Source organism: Parasteatoda tepidariorum, chromosome 1 (assembly GCF_982258835.1).
Source record: "Parasteatoda tepidariorum strain Cologne lab strain chromosome 1, Ptep-v5.0, whole genome shotgun sequence".
Lineage (NCBI taxonomy): Eukaryota > Metazoa > Arthropoda > Arachnida > Araneae > Theridiidae > Parasteatoda > Parasteatoda tepidariorum.
The window spans coordinates 19,638,707-19,660,368 of record NC_141755.1 but is presented as its reverse complement, the minus strand read 5'-3'; the positions used below and the strand labels follow the sequence as shown (position 1 = coordinate 19,660,368).

Sequence of the window (21,662 nt, the reverse complement as noted above, 5' to 3'; positions counted from 1 at the left end):
GTTTGGTTTCCTAGCTCTCCTTCTATTTATTACTACTTATATATTTATATGACATTACATATTTCTTATCTTTTTAATTTTTTATATTTCTTAAATTTATATTCATATTTATTTATTTGTAATCTCTTTCTTAAATATAAGAGTCTATAAATAATTTCTATTCAATTTTATAAAATGCAACTGTAAATCTTTCCATTTTTTTTCCTTCCTTTTTTAATAAATGTAACCCTTAACTTTATATTCCAGTGCAGGTACAACTAATAATAATTTATTCAATGTCTTGACAACAGGATGTCAAAAATCTATTTTTAATCCTTCTATCTTCAATCTGCTTGAAATATCAGTTTAAAAATGTATTTCGTAACGTAATTGCTATAATCTTTTAAAAACATTTTGGAGTTAATTTGTTTGCTAATATACACATTAAACATTGTTGGGTTGTAGCAACTTGTTACTTATTTGGCAGTGTTCATTTTTGATAAAGCGCCAATGATGAATTTTTATCTATATTTCAAAATGTCAGTTAATACTTTAATTTATTAACTTTTGATTCTTCATCTGAGAAGTTGGGATTTTGCCTCCCCTTTAGTCTCACCCCTAAAAGGGCTAAATATCTTAAAAGCATCTGATTGAATGTGAAGTATCACAACAATTCATTAATAAGATGTTAACTAAAGTGATATAGTGCATGGGTGCCCTGTTACTTTTGAGTCCCTGCCTTGGGACTCGAAACTAATGAAACATTTTATTTACTCATTCCTACTAATGAAGTGAAACAGATTTTTTTTATTTTATTGTAATGACTGAAAAGAGATAAACATGTTTCATGAAAACTGTGCTATGTAATTTTGAGTTACAAATTCAACAATAAAATTTTATGATGTAGAAGGAATCTTATTAGAATACTTTAAAAAAAATTCTGGCATTTGTTTTAATTTATATTTTCAATGCCAATTAATTGGTAGTAAGTGATAGATTAATTAACTGATAGATTTAATACTGTACTGAAAATATGTAATTTAAAATTGCACTGAAAATATAAAGAATAGTGATATGTTATGTTGTTTCAAAATTTTGTTCATATAATGCATAATTTGCTTATACTTATAAATATAATAAAATTGATAAAATTATTTCATAGTGAGTACAGCTCCTAAAGAGTTTAGAGGTCCTAACCCAAATATTAAAATGTCTAAAAATAAAAAGAAGAAAATGCGCAAAAAAGCTAAGCGGCAACAAGAGCTATTGGAAATGCAAATGCAACAACTTGAAGAATTAGAAATGGAGGAAAATTTAAACCAGGTAATTTGTCAAAATTAAGTATATTGATATATAGTACTGTACAACATCCCATATCTAGACATTTGTATTCTGGAAATGTCTATTTTCTGGACAATTTTGAACAATTAAAACAAACAAACAGATCTTATTTCCTTTTTCCAGGTTTTGATTTAAAAAAAAAAAAATTATGATCACAATCTATAAGAACATTATGTATCATAAATATATTTTTCTGGATACTAGGTCAGGTTAGAGACTTATTATCTGGAAAAATCTATTTTGCAGACCTGAAGAACTCCTTATGTTTCTAGATATGAGACTTCCAACAGTAATAGCTTTGATTAATGTTAGAAAGTATTTAAAACATCCTTTTAATTTTTGTTTAATATATTGCTTGTTTTAAATTTCTCTTAAATATTTTTTCTTTACTGGTTGAATGTATCAGTTTAATTCTTTTTTCATGTCTGCACTTTAAACACATAATTTAAGCACTAATTTTGCACATAGTGAAGTGCCAATTTAAGGAGTTTCTAGAATATTAAAATGCATGAAACTGCAAGTTTTATTTCGAAATTACATTGACTTGCTTCTCTTCTGTTGTCATACATTTTGTTTTGTAACAAAAAATGAAATTAGTGCTGTGTTAGTAAAAGTAAAATGTTTAGATTTGTTTTTATTTCAATTTTGTCTCATTAGTTTAGTTGATTGCTTCTTTAGTGATAAAATTTATTGTTACTCCAACTAGAAAAATAATTTTACTGTGGATGTTTTCTTGCTTGCCTGGTAAATCATTTTGAATTACATTTTGGTTTTTAGTCACATAGTCTTCTTTTTAAAATGTATTATTCTTAGAACATTAATTTGTTTGAGGATGCAAATTTAAAGTTGAATTCTGATCATTTAAGTAAGATATGGGTGTCCATATTCTTAATGTTGTGTAAACTTAGCTATTTATATATACATCAAAATTAATTTATAGAGCCTGGATTTTAATGCCCTTAAATAGCAACAAAAAATATGCCATTAAAAACATTAAAACATACTCTACGAAGAAATAAAATATTATCAGAATTGAATTTAATGTATTTTGATATTTTCAAATGTGAAAGAACGTCTTTTGTCTGAAATTAAATTTTTATACTTGAAAAAGCTTCTTTTAACATTTACAGTGCATATTGGGGGGTGGGACTCTTTTATCTTAATAGGTTAGTTGTCACTTCACCTATTAAGTTAAGGGAGATCATGAGTCAATCCGGAGTGGCTCCCTCACGAAAAACGCTAATAAAACAGCCCTTTCACAAAATTTAAATTTTTTTATAAAAAACATCCTCTTTGCAAAATTCTAATTCCTAAAGGCAGCCCCTTCGGCAAGTTTTACTTAATAAAAATTGTGTATATTGTGTGTTGTTTATATCATGAATGGATACAGTGTGTTTATAGTTTTGATATAAAAACAATTAAATGCTTGTAACTGATCAGATTTGCTGTTAATTAATTTCTGATTCTCTGCATTTAGGAAAGACCAGGTGATTGTGATAATGCAGAAGATGATTCCGAAACAATCGACAATGAGAGATGCAATGGCAGCTCAGATGACAATTGTGGTGGTATGCATTTTTGTTTTCTCTTTATTATTATATAATAAAACCTCAAATTAAAACAAGTCTCAAACATTTGAGTTTGAAATTGTTTATTTCAAATAACTGCTGTGAAATATTTTTTTGTTTCACATAAGTTTTAGTTTAGACTCTTATTAAATCATTATTTTTGCTTCATTTCATAAAATCAGGGATGTTAGTGTTTCAGTTTTTTTTATTTTCTGTAACTGAAAATGTGTTAATTTTTGCCTTGATTACTTTTTGATTCTTACGAAAAATATAATATTATTATTTTTTAAATAAAAATCCTTTTTTTAGTACATAATTTTTAGTACATTATTATTTATTTTTTGCCCACAGTAAATAAAGGAAAACAAAGTATATGTTATAGGGAGGGAAAGTGAATTTTTCTTTTTAGGGTTGCCACAATGCAACTGAATTCTTAGAAATGCATGTTATGAATAACATTTGTCACGTTCCTGATTCAACTTTTCTGAACATATTTCTGGATAAGTCATTACAAGTGTAGTTGATTGAGCCTACTAAAACAAACTGTTATTATGAAATATTTTAAGCGAATCTATATAGAGGTTATTCATATAAGTGTGCATTTAAATTGTGTGTTTAGGAATTTCCAATTTAAAATTAAATTTATCATAAATAAAACTAAAATTGAAGATCTTAAGATATGTTTTTATTTTTATTAGTGCTTTTTTTAAGTTTTAATTTTTCTTCCCTTCAAGTTCAAATTAAAAGAGTATTTTCAGCAAATACAATAACAAATCTTAAAGGATTGAGTTCTGCTGTTCCATAGTCATTGATCCATCTTTATCATCTGATTTTAAAATCAATACTACAGTAGAATATCATATCATATAACTTTTTTTAAATTGTGATATCATCCATAAATTACTATGTACAAAATATTAATGATATATTCCTTGTGCTTTCATTTCAAGGTTATTGAAGTCCTACTTTAAAATTATTTGAAATCTGGAACTGGATTAAAAATTTTAATTAAATATTGGTATCGGGGGAATATTAATTAATTGATGCTAGTTTTTTTTTAATGCTACAGGTGTATGAAAGTTTTCTATCTATTGATCTCGAAACTGTTATGAGTTCAGTGCTCTGTTGATAATTTTTATTTTGTTGTAAAACTTGTTCTAAAAAAAGTAATTCTGAAATTAAAAATATGTAGCTTATTTTATCATTCTTTTGCAATAATTTTCCTTTATTAAACTTGAGTAAAGCAAATTATACTTTTTTTAGTTTGTTATTTGTCTTTTCAAAAGTAGCTGATATTATGTGTGCCATTTTTAAATAAAATGTCATAATTTTTTTTTTTTTTAACAATTTGACCGATTTGCACAAATTTTGTATTTTGTCTTGTAAAATTGCATATTTTAAGTGATATAAAAAGTTTTATGCCTGAAAAAAATTTTGACGATTATAAAATAAAATAATAGATATTTGTTAAAAATCTGTTTTTTTTTTTTTTTTTTTTTTTGGGGGGGGGGTATAGATTTTAGCATGCAAAAAAATTTTGAACAAAAGGATTTTTAGGTCAAAAGTTATTCTGGGTGATCCTTTTTATAATTTAGATAAAAATTATGCTCAAAAAAATTAAATAATTTAAGTTAAAAAATTCATGAATGGAATAATTACAATTTTAAAAATGGAATAAGTCCTTCTGTCTATAAGCAAGTAATTCAAGTTTTGGGGAATTAAAAATTTATTTTTTAAATTTTTTTTATTTTTCAAAATTATAGTTAATTAAAGAACATTATTTGGAATTTTTAAAAAGCATCAATTTTCTTTTTCTTATATATCTGTAGATTGGCAAATAAATTTTGTTAAAACCTAAAACAAATTGAATTAAAAATAATTTTTCTGTTTCTCTTTTCACTAATATTTTAGGCAGATGCTCTAATATTTTTTGAGGTGAGAAATATCCGCAGATTCTCTGTGCCAATTATATCTGTTAAAAACTTGGTAGTTCTTTGTAGATATATATGTTCTTTGTAGTTAGATCAAAGTATCTTTGTTTATACATTTCTTATTTATACATCTTTTTCATTTATACATCATTTTATTACAATCCCAGTTCATTATTAATCTTTGCAGCATTAAAATATTTCATTTATATGGCAGGGAAAAAAAGTATCGGTTATTCAGTTACACTATGTCATTTTTTTTTTTTTTTTAATGTATCCATATTTGTTCTGGATTCAAGAAACTCTTAAGTGAGGTTCTAAAAAAAATAAAAATCCTTTCTTAACTTCATATTTTTAAAAAGTGAAAAATGTCTTCAAAATTCATAGCAATTTCATTAAAAGATATTTGTAACATGTTTTGTTTTTAATTTTTATTACTACCTCTATTGTTTTCTATCTCAATAATATTGAGTGCAAAATTATTATGGTTAATTTCTATTATTTATTTGATTTATATGTACTATATACCTCAAACTATTAATTTAAATTATATGTACTATACGTCTTTACATTTACATCTCAATTGACATCAATCCTTTAAAAGGCACATTAACAATGTTTTACTGTGCTTTGAATTTGGTGGGGAAAAATTGGCTTCTTTAGCAAACTATGTATTTCTATTTTCATTTTTCTTTCATTGATTTTTCAAACTGTTGGGAACCACTTTATTTTTATTGTCAAAATCACTTACTAATTTTGAAATGATGCTTTGAAATTTTTGAAGGACAAAGCATCTGCATCACTAAATCATCATATGGGCATTCACCTAGTACATCTGTTTCCCCTTCAAAAGAAGAATATTGTGAAAATGTGCCTAGAATTGGGAGTGTGGAAAGACCAAGACTATCAGTTTCTGCCGAAGGTCTGTGCAATGGTCATGAAGATAATGTAGATGATTCTTATTTATCATCAAGGGGCAGGCTTGAAAGGTCTGAAAGTACACTTGCTCCTTCTTCTCATCAAAAATCTAAAGAGCCGGAAATAAGAAGAGTTGCTTCTTGTCCTGGTAAGTGAAAATTGTTTAAAAATTTTTTTACATATATCTTTAGTACATCTTCATTCGTAATTTATCTGTTAAGCTCTCTTTTATTTCAAATCAGGGTTGGCAAGTTTTTGACATATGACGGTTTATACCATGGTTTTTACCGTCATGTCAAAAAACCCTCTGTCAAAAACCCATAGCTTTAGTAAAGCTGTATTTTTATTTGAGTTTAACTGCTTGTAATTTAAAATTAATTCATTTTAGGCAATAAAATTAGAAAAAAAGTTGTTAAAAGATATTTAAGAACAGATTCTTGCATTTTCCCAACATGATTATATTAAAGCATACTATTTGAAGTAAAATATTAGGATACTAAACAAAATTTTCAACATTTCCGAGCATCATTTTGTTTGGCATATTACATTACTGAAGAATGTCAAGTCATTCTTGACTTAGAGTTTGTTAGTAGCTACAAGTTTTGAAAGTTTTGTTTAGCTTATTTCTAATATTTAAGAAATGCCAAATTTTAAATTCTTCTTTTTAGTTCTTGAATTTGTTAATAGCTCCAAGCTTTTTTGTTTGTTTGTTTGTTTGTTTGTTTATTTCTAACAATTAAGAAGTGCAACATTTTGAATCCTTTGCAAATCAAGCTATAATGATAAAAATAAGTATCACTATTTTCAATAAGTATATAACAATATTTCTATATGAATGTATATCCTTCTATAAGAATATGTGTATGTAGTTGCAAAATCAATAGCAATCATTTACAACATTCATTTATAAAGGCAATTATGTGAAAATAATATATTGTCCGCTATATGCCATAAATTAAAGGAAACAGTAGGTTTTTGTCTGTTTTTACCGGTAAAAACACGGTTTTTACCACTGTCATGTCAAAAACCAGTTTTTGACGGCAAAAACCCAACTCTGTTTCAAATTGGTGGTATGTTTATATGAATGGGTAAGCTAAGTGAAAAAAGGCTCTAAGCACAGTTGGCTTTTCATTTGAAGGAATCCTATTTCTTCTATAAAAAAAAACTGGAAGTATTTGGTTTTGGAAACAGTAGGTTTTTTACTGTTTTTACCGGCAAAAACACGGTTTTTACCAATGTCATGTCAAAAACCAGTTTTTGACGGCAAAAACCCAACTCTGTTTCAAATTGGTGGTATGTTTATATGAATGGGTAAGCTAAGTGAAAAAAGGCTTTAAGCACAGTTGGCTTTTCATTTGAAGGAAGCCTATTTCTTCTATAAAACAACAATGTATTTGGACAAATGTAAGAAATTGAAGGAAATGAAAAAACAAAAGAGTAATTTAAATATTTAGAAGTCTCATAAAAATAGCTTAAATTTAAATAAATTAAATTTAATATAATACCAGAAAGTTATAAGTTTTCCACTCTTACTGTTAAAAAACAATAAGTGTAAATAAAAACAGAATTTTAAAAATTAATATACCATATTAGTGAAGAATCTGTTGTTATATGTTAAAAAATATGTTAATTTGTTAATATTAATAAATTTATAGCAGCTCTTTATATAATTATGAAATTCAGTTTTACTATACTCATTTGCATAAAGAATATTAAAATTATAATTCTTTTATTTTTTAGGAAATTCATGAAACATTTTCTTTTCAATTTTCACTTATTCAAAAATATCTTAAAAATTAATACTATTATTTAAAATAGATTGCATTAAAAGATTGTATTAATTTTTGATATTTCTTTTTGTAAAAAGAATTTCTACCACTTGGTTGAAAGTAACCTATTTCTAATGGAACCTTTTTTTCCCACTGTTGAAAAAACTTGCCATCCATTGAAATGTGTCGATATACGTATCATCAACTTTGGAAGATCTTCAGCCATGCAAAGCCGAAAAGCTAGCTTTATTAAACTCAATTGTAATACATTTTAGTAGACACTGTCGAATGCCATAGAAATCTAATTGGAAGCTTTCAGAACATTTATTTTTGCTTTAGAAGCATCTTGCAGATCCATGGAATCAAGAAAACAAAATGAATTCCTAACCAGTTGTTTAGTGTAACATCCTTTAAATCAGTGTTTCTTAACCTTTTTGATACAATGGACCCCTTTTAATTTTTTTTAAGAAGTCACGGACTACCCCCCTGAGAAAAAAATTGCAAAAAACATCAATTTTTAGTATTTAATTTATTTCAGATTTTAATTTTATGATTTCAATAGTATACAAAATATTTAAAATTAAATTTTTTAGTCTGAAAGTTGTTGCTGCTTTTCCTTAATAAATTGAATAGAGGGATGGTTTTCGACAAAGCTATGCGCATAACATGTTCAACATTCAATCGATAACGATTTTTTGTTTTTATTGTCACAACTGTGGAAAGTCCGGCTTCGTTAAGATACACTGTAGCTAACGGAATTATAGCTGAAATAGCTCGCTTTACAAGCAATGGGTAGGCTTCTTTCACAGAAGACCAGAACTCTCCGAGTGTTTTTGAATCGAAATTCATTTTTAGCAAGGACTTTGTTCTAAGATCAATAAGCTCATCTTTGGCAAGGTTCATATCATCGATACAGTCAATATCACAAAGAATAAAAAAAAACAAATCCACAACTCATCTTTTATCTTTATCTCATCCAAATTAAAATATTTTTTCAATGTAACTTGAAGTACTTCCAGGTGTTCACAGATTTTATTTTTAAGTTATTCAGTAACAAATTATCTTGCCAAGATCCATTTTGAGAAAGCACTTCGTCCAGCATTTAAAAGTTTGCATATATCTCATTTTGAATTCTATTTTTTTCAAAGTGGCATCTTCAATTAGAATGCTTGTAATTTCTCAGTTGCATCCATAATGGTGATATCGGGTCATTGAATTAAAAGACTTATATTGTTCATGTGGTTAAAATTATCTGCCAGGTAAGCCAATTTATAGGTAAAATCTTTTTTGTTTAAATATTCGAAGAATGAGTTATCTTTCTCTTCTAGAGCAAGTGATAATTCGATCTTCAACATGAAAAATTGTTTCAAAACCTGCCCTCGTGACAGCCAGCGCAATTCCGTGTATTACAGAAGTACCTCATGTTCTGCGTCCATTTCTTAACACATCGTTTTAAAGAGACGATGATTAAGAGCTCTACGTCTAATAAAATGTACAGTTTTAATAACTTTTGATAATGCTTCTCTTAAGCTGGTTGGAAGAGTTTTTGTAGCCAGCACATGTGTATGTAAAAGCCAATGAGTAACAAGAACATTAGGAGACTTTTTTTACCAACAGGGCAAAACCAGATTTACTGCCAAGCTTCACATGTGCTCCATCTGTACGAAGTGAATGAAGTTTTTCTTTCCAGCCGAAGTCTTGTTCGGTAAAGAAAACATTTAACATTGCTAAAACATCAACTGTCTTTGTAGTTTGCAATTGAGACTCAAAAAATAAGAATTCTTCTTTGATAGTATCAAGAGAGACGTAACGAACAAAAACAAAAAGTTGACTATAATTCGAGATATCTGTAGTTTCATCCAGTTGCATACTAAAGGGAAATGGCGAAACTTTCAATTCATCGATGATCTTTTTCAAGATATTGCAAGAAATTTCAACTATTCTTGAATGTGTCACATCATTTGAAAATGGAATTGCCTCAAGTTTTTTTTATCTGTTCCAATCTACAAACTAATTCAACCATCTCCAGCGCACTTGGCTTAATTAACGTCCCTCCAATAGTATGCTGTTTCTTGCTTTTAGCAATATGATATGCAACTTTGAGAGATGTCTCAACCAGAGGCTTTTATGGAATACCAAATCCAAGTTTGTTTAATGTTCCAGATTTCAAAAACTGAGCTTTCTTCTTAGTAAAAAGTTCTAGATCTAGTAACCTGAGTGGTGAGTAGATCTAGTAACAAGGTGTCAAATATACGTAGCTTGAAAGGGGATAGTAAAAATAGTGTAGCTGACGTCATCAGGGGGTTGCCCCTGATGGTGCAAACTGTAAGCCGGTTAGTGGAGGATGTTAAAAATGACAGGGATATTAGAGGGCTGTGTGCAGTCCGTACTGAATTTGAGGTATCTCGATCACCTAGTTTCAAATATGTATGTATTATCACCTTTTAGAAAGAAAAAAAGATCAATGTTATTTCAATATTATTGATCCAAACGTTTTAAAAATTAGGAGTAGTCGGTGGACCCCCAAAATATGACCCATGGACCCCTAAGGGGTTCATGAACCACAGGTTAAGAAACCCTGCTTTAAATGATTGAATTATTCTAAAATTCAAAAGTTGAAGTTTGCTGGAAAATATTCCACTCATGAATTTTAAAATTTAAGCTTCCATATTTCCTTTACTACCTGTCCTTTTGCTTTTGCTCATCCCACCACACTTTTGATTCTAGGAGAAAATCCCCTCTCACTGAAAAAAAGACCATAAAATCCAAAGAATGTCAGAACTGCTCAAGCTCTCTTTTTTTTAAAAAATAAGAGAAATGAAAAGAAAGAAAGAACTCAGAAAAAATTTGTGCAAACTTTGTAGAGAAAAAATAATAACTTTGACTTGATTTCTTAGAAAACATATAAAGTGGGTTTTTCTTGGAAAAAGGTAACATAAAATCTGGGATAATTTAACATTATTGGTATAGGCAATTTTTCTACAACAGTTCATAATTTTTTTTTTTTTTTTGGTTATTGAGTACCTTTGAAATCTTTACTTGAAGTAAGAATTGTTATTTTTAACTATAAATGCTTTTTACACATTTAATAAAGCTATGCTGTGAAAATGTTTTTTGAATTTTTGTATATTCAAATAAAATTGTAATTTCATATAGTTTCTTTACAATACTTATTCAAATATACTAAGCAAGAAAATAATGATGATTTCTTATGTTTGTGTAACTTTGCTTATGGCCAAATATTGTATGGCTGAATTTTATTCTAAAATATCTGCTAATATTGTAACTATTCTGTTATTTCAAGATGTGTAATGCATTAAATATGCTTTTTTGTTTTGTTCATTGTTAGAAAACGACAAACCGATGGACCATAAGCCTGATCCAGTTCATGAAGTTTGTGATATATCTGTAAAAATAGCTGATTTGGGCAATGCGTGTTGGGTTGTAAGTATATGTTATTTCAAATACCTAAAAAATTTTGATAATAAATATTATGGTTTACAATGTATTAAAAATAAATGAAAATCTCATGTTAATGCCACCATCATATCATCCATCATTTAACTCAGAAAAAGTGTATTTCAGTGTTGGTGGAAAAAATATTTTCTTCTAATTATTAGGCAACATTTATTGTGCACATTATGACTTAGTTTTTTTATATTGACATTAGAAGGCTTTTCTCCCTGCTCACTGTTTTTCGTCTGATCCCGTGATTGCTCCTTAGTCAGTTTTATTTCTTAGCTATTAAAAGATTTATAAATCAAAATTAAGAACTAAGCAATTGAAAGATCTTAAAATGCTTTATTCTATTCATAGAGATTGGGATCTACAAATTTATTTTTTAAATATTAACTTAAGTTTCACTTACTTCAAAAACTTATTAAGTGTTTTTCGCCGGAAACAAATTCATCAGTAATGTGAAAAGTTAATTTCTAGTATTCATTTGCAATTTTAAATAATTATTTAAAAAGTATATGTTGTCTGTTCACGATTTTACATAAAATATTTAATAAAAATAAATTAAGATTTTTACTTGATTGTGGAATGGTAATTCAATATGTTTACTATAAAGTATTGCATTTTTGGGTATTATTATGGAATTACTTTAAAAAAACACAATTTTTAGTTTTAAGCTCTCAATTTTCAATGAGAAGTTAAGAAAGGAAGATAACTTCATGAAACGTCTTTTAAATACGACTTTTATGAAATTAAAACTGATGAAAATACCATTAAATTAGGTATGAATAAATAATATACACCGCCATAACATTTATTAACTTTATTTGATGGTAGCCAAAAATTTCTCAGTTTGTTTATTAACAGTGTCATTTGAAATTCTTTTGCTAAGGAAAGTTAAAAAGCCACGGTTTAACTTACGGCAAATCTATAATTTTGAACTGTATAATGCAACCGTCTAATCCTTCTACTACCTTTAGCCATTCAATTCATTTAAGTACTACAGATTGAGTTTCTTTTTTATTTTTAATTTGGCTCTACATTTTATGAATCCTTTTGTAAATTGATATCATTTTCATTTCCTTTATATTTAGTTAACTACTATGATATAGTAACTCAATAAAGCAGAAATTAGAAACAATGCTTTAATGTATTATAAGAAATTTTAGTGCCATTTTGTATATTAGTTATTAAAAAGTATATAAATAAGGATTACATGTAAAAAAGAAAAGTATTTTATTACACATAATTACGGTTAGCTGCATTGCTTAGATGGTAAGAGGAAGAGATATTTTCAGGAATTTAAAATATTATATAATAAAAGAAAGCAGAAAAAGGATTACTTATTTTCTTTAACCTATGCTATACATCAAAATATACTTAATTTAGCTGGAATATTTAAATGTTTTTCTTTCCCCCTTCAATAAAATCATTTATAGTAATTGGTCTTGCTGCATATTTTTTAATGTGTTTACGTGAAAAAGGAAAATTTGGTGATCACTTTTTTCAAAATTTTGTATTAAAATTACGTAAAAGTGTTAACTGTTTATGTATTTTATTTTACTTTTTTGTCTATTAATTATTTTTTTCAATTTAGCATCACCATTTCACAGAAGATATTCAAACTAGACAATATAGGTGCTTAGAAGTTTTGTTAGGTGCCGGGTATGGACCACCTGCAGATATTTGGAGTACCGCTTGTATGGTAATAAAATTGTATTTGTTTTTAATTTTTGCTTGCTCACATTTGCAAATCTGACTTGCTTTCTGAAAATAAAGATTATTGTTGTATACTATATATTGTGACCTGTAGTTGCTGCCCTTATAGTATATTTGTGGAATTCTTGTCAAGAATACATTTTTATGCCATTCAAACCAGCACATATTTAAGTGCGAAAAAAGTAAAATGCTATCAAATCTGAAATAAGTATTTATTAAACTGAAATATAAAAATAGAAGTATTCTTCAAAACTCTTTATCTTTCAGATAACACTTAAACATATTTTTTTCTAATTTCTTTTGGCAAGAATAATTCAGTGGGGAATACATGGAAAGCTGCAGAGCATTAAATTGATTTAATTTATTCCAGTGTTCTCCCTAAGCGTTTTTAGAAGGGCTACCTGCCCTTTGACCTACCTAAATGCATCCTTGTAAAAATAAGCCCTCCTCCCTTAAAGCTCTTCCTTTTTTCTTTTTCTTTTTTTCAGGAAAGATTGTTTTCGTAACTGCCTGTTTTAGTGAAAAGTCTTAAGAAAAAAATCCTCCCCCTTCATACCATGTAACCTGATATGCCAGCTATCTTATTTACTCTCCATCAACAGATTCTCCACAAAAAAATAAATATCGTTCCAGAGTTAAGCAACCCTATCTTTTTCAAGGTTTTTGAACTTGTAATAGAAGTTTCTGTGTTTTTACTGTTCTAAATTTGAATACTGTTTCAGACATATTGATTCGTTAGATTTGCGTCTTTCGGTTTTTAAAGATCAATAAATAAAAGAAAATGAAACACAAAAAAGATTTTACAAAAAGCAGCTTAAACTGTTAATAGTTGAGTACTTTGATAAATAAAAACAAGGTAAGTGTTCAATATAAGAACATTATAATTTTAATTACCATTTTATTAAATATCACTTTAAAAAACAAAGAACATTTTTCATTTGTACTAAACATTTGGTGAGTGTGTGCATCTCTCCATGCATGACCACTTGCATCTTATATTTGCAAATAAGAATAGGCAGCCCTTTGAAACTAAATAAATCAGGCTATATCTGTATAACCTACCACATTTTGATGTATTTCAACAGTGTTAAATGAGTGTCCTTTTGAAACTCTTTAAGTGCCCCTTTCTGTGTGGAAGCACTCTGCCCTTTTATTCCTAAGGAGAATTCTGGAATTATTTCTTTGCTTGTTTTTTTCATAAATTCTGTACGTATTTAATGATAAGTTAATATTCTTCAGGGTGTAAGTTATTTTTTCAAGTTCAACAGAGATGTTAAAAATGCGTGGGAAAGACAGTGTTTAAAGAATGTCATTAATTTATTTATTAAATTTACATTGCTATTAAATGAAAAAGTAATAGTTTTGTTGTTACTTAATCATTATATATTTTATTTATTCAAGGCATTTGAGCTAGCAACTGGTGATTACCTGTTTGAACCTCATTCTGGTGAAGATTACTCCAGAGATGAAGATCACTTAGCACATATAATTGAACTTTTAGGTGATATACCAAAGTATATTTCATTTTCTGGGAAATATTCTCGTGACTTTTTCAATAAAAAAGGTTAGTACATTTGTTCTTAAGTAGCTTTTTTTATGCTTTTAGTTTTCTTGCATATATATATATATATATATATATATATATATATATATATATATATATATATATATATATATATATATATATTTACAATTCATTGAGAACTATATACTTTTCAAATTTAATTAGCACTTGTTGAGAACAAATTGTTTTGATGAAATGAAATATACCTAAGCCTATTTTTACGTACCATTTCTGAAAAGGAAAGTATTTTCCTGACTTTTTTTTTTTTTAAATGTTTGGTGAGTACATTTATTTTCAATACCCTATTTCAGTGTTATTTTCACTTTTTTCTTCTTGTAATTAACTCATTGAATACTGAATATTTTTATAATTTATATATAGTTACGTATATAAGTTTTAATTCATACTCATTAAGTACTAATTGTTATAAATTGTGTGTTATTTTTATAATAGAATTATAATTATGATTTATGGTTAATATTCTTAACTTTACCAATGAGTTTTAATTGAAGCTGTAAATAAACTTTCATAATTGTGGATAGTTAATATTTTCATTTTTTAGGTTTTCATAATTGAATTGTAGTGATTGTGAATGTTTTTTTTTTATCACAATATTAGTTTCAAAAGTTTCTAAGAACTGCTGTTTGTTTTTTATCTATTATTTTTTCATAAATGTACTAATAACATGAAACATTTTTTTTAGACAAACAAATCATGAAAACACAAATCACATTGTATAAATTATTTTCTGAAATATACTTGTAATTTATTATATTAATATAAATCCACAGTCACAATTATTTTAAATTTCGTTTTACTATTCATGAACAGGAGTTATTGCTGAACTGATCCTTCATTATTATATAAAATTTCCAAGCTAACAAGACCTATCTCTGAAGTGATAACAATCAGAAAACAAAATTTTATGTTGCATTTTTTGATTAATATAAATATTTTATGGGGAGGGTATAAAAAATTAATGTAAAAAGGTTGCAGATTGAATGGCTGAAAAGATAAAATGGAAAACTTTAAAATTCAGAACAATTAAATTTAAATTATAGCGTAGAAACAAAGCGTGTTCCACGAGGTCCAGCAGAACACATCCATTAAAAAACGAAACGTAAATACTTAAGTTAACCTATTTTTGGCCAAAGATGCGCAAACACCTCATTTCAATAAATATTTTTACATAAACACTGTGACGTATTTTTTTCACTTATTTTATTTTTCTGCTGTTGTCAAGGGTTTTGAAGCCATCCATAAATTATTATTTATTCAATTGGAACTTTCTGTTGAGAAATTTTTAAACTATTCAAATTTTTTAATTTAAAACGGTTATTGACAAATAAAATTTTTTGAAAATGTATAATTATTCCTTTTGCGATTTATCATATGTTTTTATGATGGATTAAAGTTGCAAGTCAGTAAATTAAAAAAACAAAACAAAAAAAAAACAATCGTTCAACTAAATGGCTTGCTCATTAATTTGGTAAATAGTTCCTATATGCAGCATTTTGTCTTGATGAATGTAATGTAAGCATATTTCAATGAAAATAATACCACATTTTTGGAGAATGTTTTACAGAAATAAAAACATTTATTTAGTAGACTTTATCACTCACAACACAAATCAACATAAATATAACAAAAAAATTTAAAAGCAACATTAGTTGCCAGCATATTCCCAGAGAGGGAATGAAATTTATCGAGAAATGAATTTTATTCTTGATGACATCACATATCCTCACTTTTTATGTTATCTTTCGTAAAAACGGTTGGTTTGTGGAACAAATATGCACCCAATGAGAGTTTAAGTTTTAAGTTAATTAAGCAATATTTGGCAAGGAAAGGGGTAAAAACTAATGACAAAATTGGGTCGGCTAAAGAGATGCAAAACGAAAAAGAATGTTCTAGAAACTTCAGTTTCTACCGACAAAGGATTTGAGTTACCTAAAGGTCAGAGATGGACTGCAGGTGTTAACATTTTAGGGGGATCTGTTGACAGCTAAATTATAGTTAGTCTTAAACAGGTGATGAGAGGATTCTCATACACAAAAGAACATACAGTTATTCCCACGAAAAAAGGAAACTTGGTTTAAGATGGTAACAATACAAAAGCAAAATCTAAGAAAACCATTAACAAATAGAAAATTGCCAGGGGAAAAAATTTTGAAATAAAATATGAATATTGTTACATTTTTTTAATCAAAATTAAACTAAGAATTATTCCAAATAGATATTACCCATTCAAAGTAAAATTGATATTCTAATGTACAATTATTTAAGTAATAAACTATTCTTTAAAATATTTAAACCTAATATTGTGGAAGTAATATATAAAACAAAACAACTTAGTTTACACAATATAAATTACATTAAATAGGTAGTAATTAAATCATAACCATTAGCTTGGTGAAGTGGGAAATGTTTTAAATACAATAAAGTCTTGATAATTTATTTTACAGTCTATCTGTGTTTGTGACAAATAATTAAAAGACAATTTGCTAAGATAAATAATGTTTTTAAATTTTAAAAACATTCTGTTCAAAATAGTTTATTTTTTATTCATTTGAGATTCCAATTGGCAATGTTTTTTTCCAGATAACGTCCTATCCCACAATATTTTGTCCTAATGTCGTGTTATCCTATGATATTTTGACAGCAGGAGATTCTATCTCACAACAATATTTTTTCATCTAGAAAGTCAGAAATACAATTCCCTGTGTGTTGGGAGGCAGTGTGTCCCCTGATGAAGTGCTGTCTTGCTAACACACTATATCTTAAAATCTTCTTCATTTTCTGCTAGAATTGTGTTTCTGACTTTCTAAATTCAAATTAAGACAGATTTGGTTTTAGCTGCTTTTAGTACTTTTCCATTTTGATTTAATATTTTAAATGTTATTTACCTATTTTGTCTTTTTCTGAATTTGTATAAATCAGTTTCGTTTTTTGATTAAATATTTTCCAATTTTAACGTATGATTCCACAGTATTCTGTCTGAATGGGATTTTAATACATAGTATTTTGTTGCAATGAGATTCTATACCACCCTGTTTTTTTTATGCGTGATTCAATTGATATGTTTTCTGAGTTGGATTCTGACCCATTTAATCTTTTCTTTAGTACTACCATTTAAATGTGATGCATATTTTATTTAATTTTATGGTGATTTTAATATCAAATGGCTCTCTATACATAAGCATAAAGTTCTCTTTCTACTTTTGATTTTTTATAAAACTTGAAATGAAGTGTATTTGTATTAATATTTTTTATTTCTTTTTCCACCTTGATTTTGTTTTGTTATAATAATTCTTTTATTTCCAGGTGAACTGCGACATATTACAAAACTGAAGCCTTGGGGTCTGTATGCAGTGCTAGTTGAAAAATATGAATGGGATGCCGGTGAAGCGCAGGCGTTCACTGACTTTTTACTTCCTATGTTAGCTTTTGATCCAGCTGACCGTGCTAAAGCTTCAGACTGCTTAAAGCATCCGTGGTTAGTTTCATGACTGAAAATAAATTTAATTTAGCTCCTTTTACCTCTTAAGAAACACCAAGAACTCATGACAGTCATGCATTTTCTTGGAAATAAATCCAGCTAAATCATTTGTACATGTTTTGTCATAGCTCTTCTTAATTTTTGAAGCAATAAAAGAAAAAAAAAATCTAGATCTGGATGCATTAATCTGTCATCTTAGGTGGTCACAGTTAAATAAAATTAACCAACTGTGAAATGAGCTGCTTGATCTCTACTATCAAAGAACTTATAAGTAGGAGTGAAAAAAAATGACATTTACAAGAATATTATCTGCCTTTGCAGTAATGTTAACTTTTTTACGATTCTATTCCCTTTTTTTTTGTCGTTTGTAAATGTTATATGTTTATTTATTCGTTATTGAATGATAATGTGATCTTTGTAACATATGCATACTCATCAAAGTGGGTGTTTACCTTAGCTGAAAATATTCTTTTAATGGAAAATTTTTTTAATGTCTTTATTTATCATTATATATTTAACTAAAAATATTGCATTTACATCCTGACTGCATGAATTAAATTTTTGCTTACTTATATTTTAACGTAATCCTCTAATATTATAGCAATTAGTGCATTTGTCTATGTCATTTGGATGAACTAAAAAGTATTTACAATATGAATTAATAACGCGAGGCTATTTAATCATAGTGCAATAGTCAGCATTGTCTTACAGTAAGGTAAAGTTCAGTTTTTCAAATCAAGTTTCAACTTATAAAATTCATTAAAATAAATGTTTGTGAAAATAAATTAATCAGATTTTTTGAAATCGTAAACAAATCGCTAGTGTGCCTAAAATCGTTGTGATAGACAGAATTTGTTTGTTTGCACTTGTAAGTTTTACAAAATTCAAGACATTGATGAAAATAGACCAACCACTTCATAGGTCTCAGTTTCACTAATGATTTAACATCTAGCATATGTTATTGTGCTGGTGTCTGTCTTGAGTAAAAATGTGCAGATATATTTGTACTATATACTGGCATAACATTTGATTTTAATTTTGTACAAAATAAAGTTCATGTAAATGGATTTTTCTTTCTGTCATTAGTTAAATTTTCCTCCTTTATATGTCTTGTCTAAAATAATGACATCTTTGTTAATTTAAAAGTTGAAAATTCTCTTTTCTGATTCCCCGTGACCTGTTGTAAAAAAAAAATAAATTAAGAGAGTTCTATTTGTACTCAAGGTTTGTTTAATAAAGTAATGTAGCTTTAAAGTATGATGTAACATTGATTTAGAATTATGGATTCAATAAAAAGGGGAATTCAACACTATTTTAGCAATTTGGTTTTATTTTCTTACAAAAGGTTGCTCTAAGTTAGGAGTATACTTCCTTTTTCAGAAAGCAGTCTAAAAAAACTTAATTATTCTTTAGTATAATAATGAAATTGTCTTAATTAAAAGACAAAGTACAGCAAGTTGTATATGTCGTTAGCTAATTTGAAAATCTGGGTCTTTGCTATCAACCTCATTTTGCATTTGTTAGGTTAATTGGAACTTTCTAATATTTTTCTAATCAGTCTTAACTCTTTTTAGGGATATTGTAAAAAAAGCTAATAAGAAAAAAATATCATTTGTTGCTAAATCTGCTTGATCTATTTCAGTCAGTTTGCTGTGAGCTTCTGCAAATACTTTTGGGCTATTTAAAAAATAAATATCATTAATTGCTCAGACTGGTTTACCATACAAAGTGCCGCCACAGTACAAGACTCATTGCAATAAACCTAAGCAAATTCAGCTTCAATGTTTACATTTGCATGAAATTATATGGGCTGATCGCAATAAATCTGAAAATCAGATTGACTAGCTGATATCAGATCATATTGGCTGATAGAAAGTAGTAGAAACTTTTACAATTAGCCTGGTGCATTGTGAAATAATGGTAACATTTGCAAAAGATTGGCAACCTTTGCAAACAGTCTGATTTTTCAATAAGCAAATAACATGTCATAATTACAGGGTAGCACACGTGTAATATTTTAAAGTTAAAGAACATATAAAGTCTTGCATGCTTTATCATCTTTAAAAAAATTGAATTGTAACAGGTTTTTAACATTATTTGTTAAAAGATTTATAATTTTTTAACATGTTTTGGTTAAAAAAAAAAGTTTTTTAAGAAGAAATAATTGTAAGAAAAATTAAAAAGACAGTTTTTTTTAATGCTTTAAATAACGACTTCTAATGCAAAGGCCACATTTATCATACAGGCTGTTGATTGTGCATTCATAATCTATATATATATTATTTGTTATTAACTTTGCAATATTTTTTTTAAATTTAATATTTAAGTTCTAGGTTTCTATATAATACACTTACAAACATGTGTTAAATTTTAACAAGCATGTCTAGTGAAGATTGAATAACCTTTGATATAAAGATGTGATATTCATGGTATGATAAATTTATCAAAGAGAGTCTAAGTTACACAAAATCAGGTGCTCAAAGATAAAGTTTTACTGAATATGTGTTTTATTTATTGTTGTTATTTTGATGCATTCAAATAAACGTGTGATTGTAAATACTTGGATGGATTCAAATAACCGTTTAAAAAATTTCTTACTTGAGGGCATAAATCTTTCTCTGGGAAATCAAAAATTTATTCCTTTTTGTTTTTATCCTCTATATATTCTAAGACAAACTGCACAAATCAAAAATCCTTGCACCTATCCTTGTTTATCCGAACTATTTTTTATGCAAAAAAAAAAAAAAAAGGGAAGGAAGGGAGAAATAATAATAATTTAGTAATTCTAGAAACAATTTTAAATTGAAATGCATAATATTTTTAAATCCTCTTGATGTAGGTAATTTTAAATAACAAAATTGGTTAATGGGTCTCATTTTTAAATTTTATTTATTGGAAACTATTTAAATAGTTATCTTCAAATTTTAGATTTGTCATTTAATATTGCACATTGTTTCTAATATCTAATAGTCTTTCTAAAACTAATTTAATGTGTTTGAATAAAAAATTAAAAAATTTTTTTTAGTTAATATTAATTAGTTTTTGTTTTGCTTGAAGTTATCTTCTGGTATTAGATGTATGGTAAAAACTGTAAAAAGTATAAATAACATTAAGACACCATAATGACATTTTTCTTAGCTAAACTACTATTAAGACTAAATCTTTCAGATTGCTTATTTTTTAAATGCAAAAATTCTAGTCTTCAAATTAAAAGTTTGTGGAAATTAATGATATGCATATAAGGAACAAACTTGCTGATCTGCAGAGCAGTGTCCTATGATCCTGAGATTACTCGAACTCTATTGACAGGCTGTGAGTTATGTCACTAAGAAGTCCCCAATATTGCATTAAAGACAACTCATTAGCTTAGTAGGTCATATAAAGAAAAACAAGTGTGCTGATGCAATCTAGCTAAGTGAGAATCTGAATTTAAAGCTAATTAGCAACATAATGAAGTTTGTACAATCATTGGACTGGGTCACATAAGAAAAGGTCTAATATATATATGGCAAAAACAAATGATGACCACTGAATTCGTAGGTCTGCTCAGCAGTGTATTGTTTTTTAACTAAAATGATCAGCCTCAAAAGATATATTACATTAAGTATTACCATTCGTTTTTGTGACCTATTATGTAACTTACGAAATAATTAGCATATTACTTTGAAATAATTAATCCTTTGAGCATTATTTCCGAATTTTTCAAGTCTTTTTAATTGTTTTCACAATATTATTCAATGGGAAAGTAGAGTGTAGCAGGAAATTTTAGTACAATTCAAGTCTCAATGCTTTAAAAGATAATGAGCTTTTCAACCTATAATGATTGCACACGCCACCCTAACATGATCAAGCATCAAGCCTCCTTTTTCACAGCTCTAACCTTAATGGACATGGAATTAATGCCATATAATTTTAATGCTA

General features: G+C 27.3%; 1 protein-coding gene across 1 annotated transcript in view; it reads left to right on the top strand.

Annotated features, from left to right (window-relative positions):
- LOC107452137 (SRSF protein kinase 3) overlaps positions 1–19,053 on the top strand; it is a 33,566-nt gene extending 14,513 nt beyond the window's left edge. Inside the window, exons 9-15 of the mRNA XM_087160124.1 lie at positions 1,142–1,302; positions 2,798–2,888; positions 5,601–5,882; positions 10,853–10,947; positions 12,557–12,664; positions 14,080–14,242; positions 17,567–19,053. Of these exons, the coding sequence (XP_087016250.1) occupies positions 1,142–1,302; positions 2,798–2,888; positions 5,601–5,882; positions 10,853–10,947; positions 12,557–12,664; positions 14,080–14,242; positions 17,567–17,751 (1,085 nt within the window). The 3' untranslated portion in view covers positions 17,752–19,053. The remainder of the gene's footprint in view (positions 1–1,141; positions 1,303–2,797; positions 2,889–5,600; positions 5,883–10,852; positions 10,948–12,556; positions 12,665–14,079; positions 14,243–17,566) is intronic.
- The last annotated feature ends 2,609 nt before the right edge of the window (positions 19,054–21,662 follow it).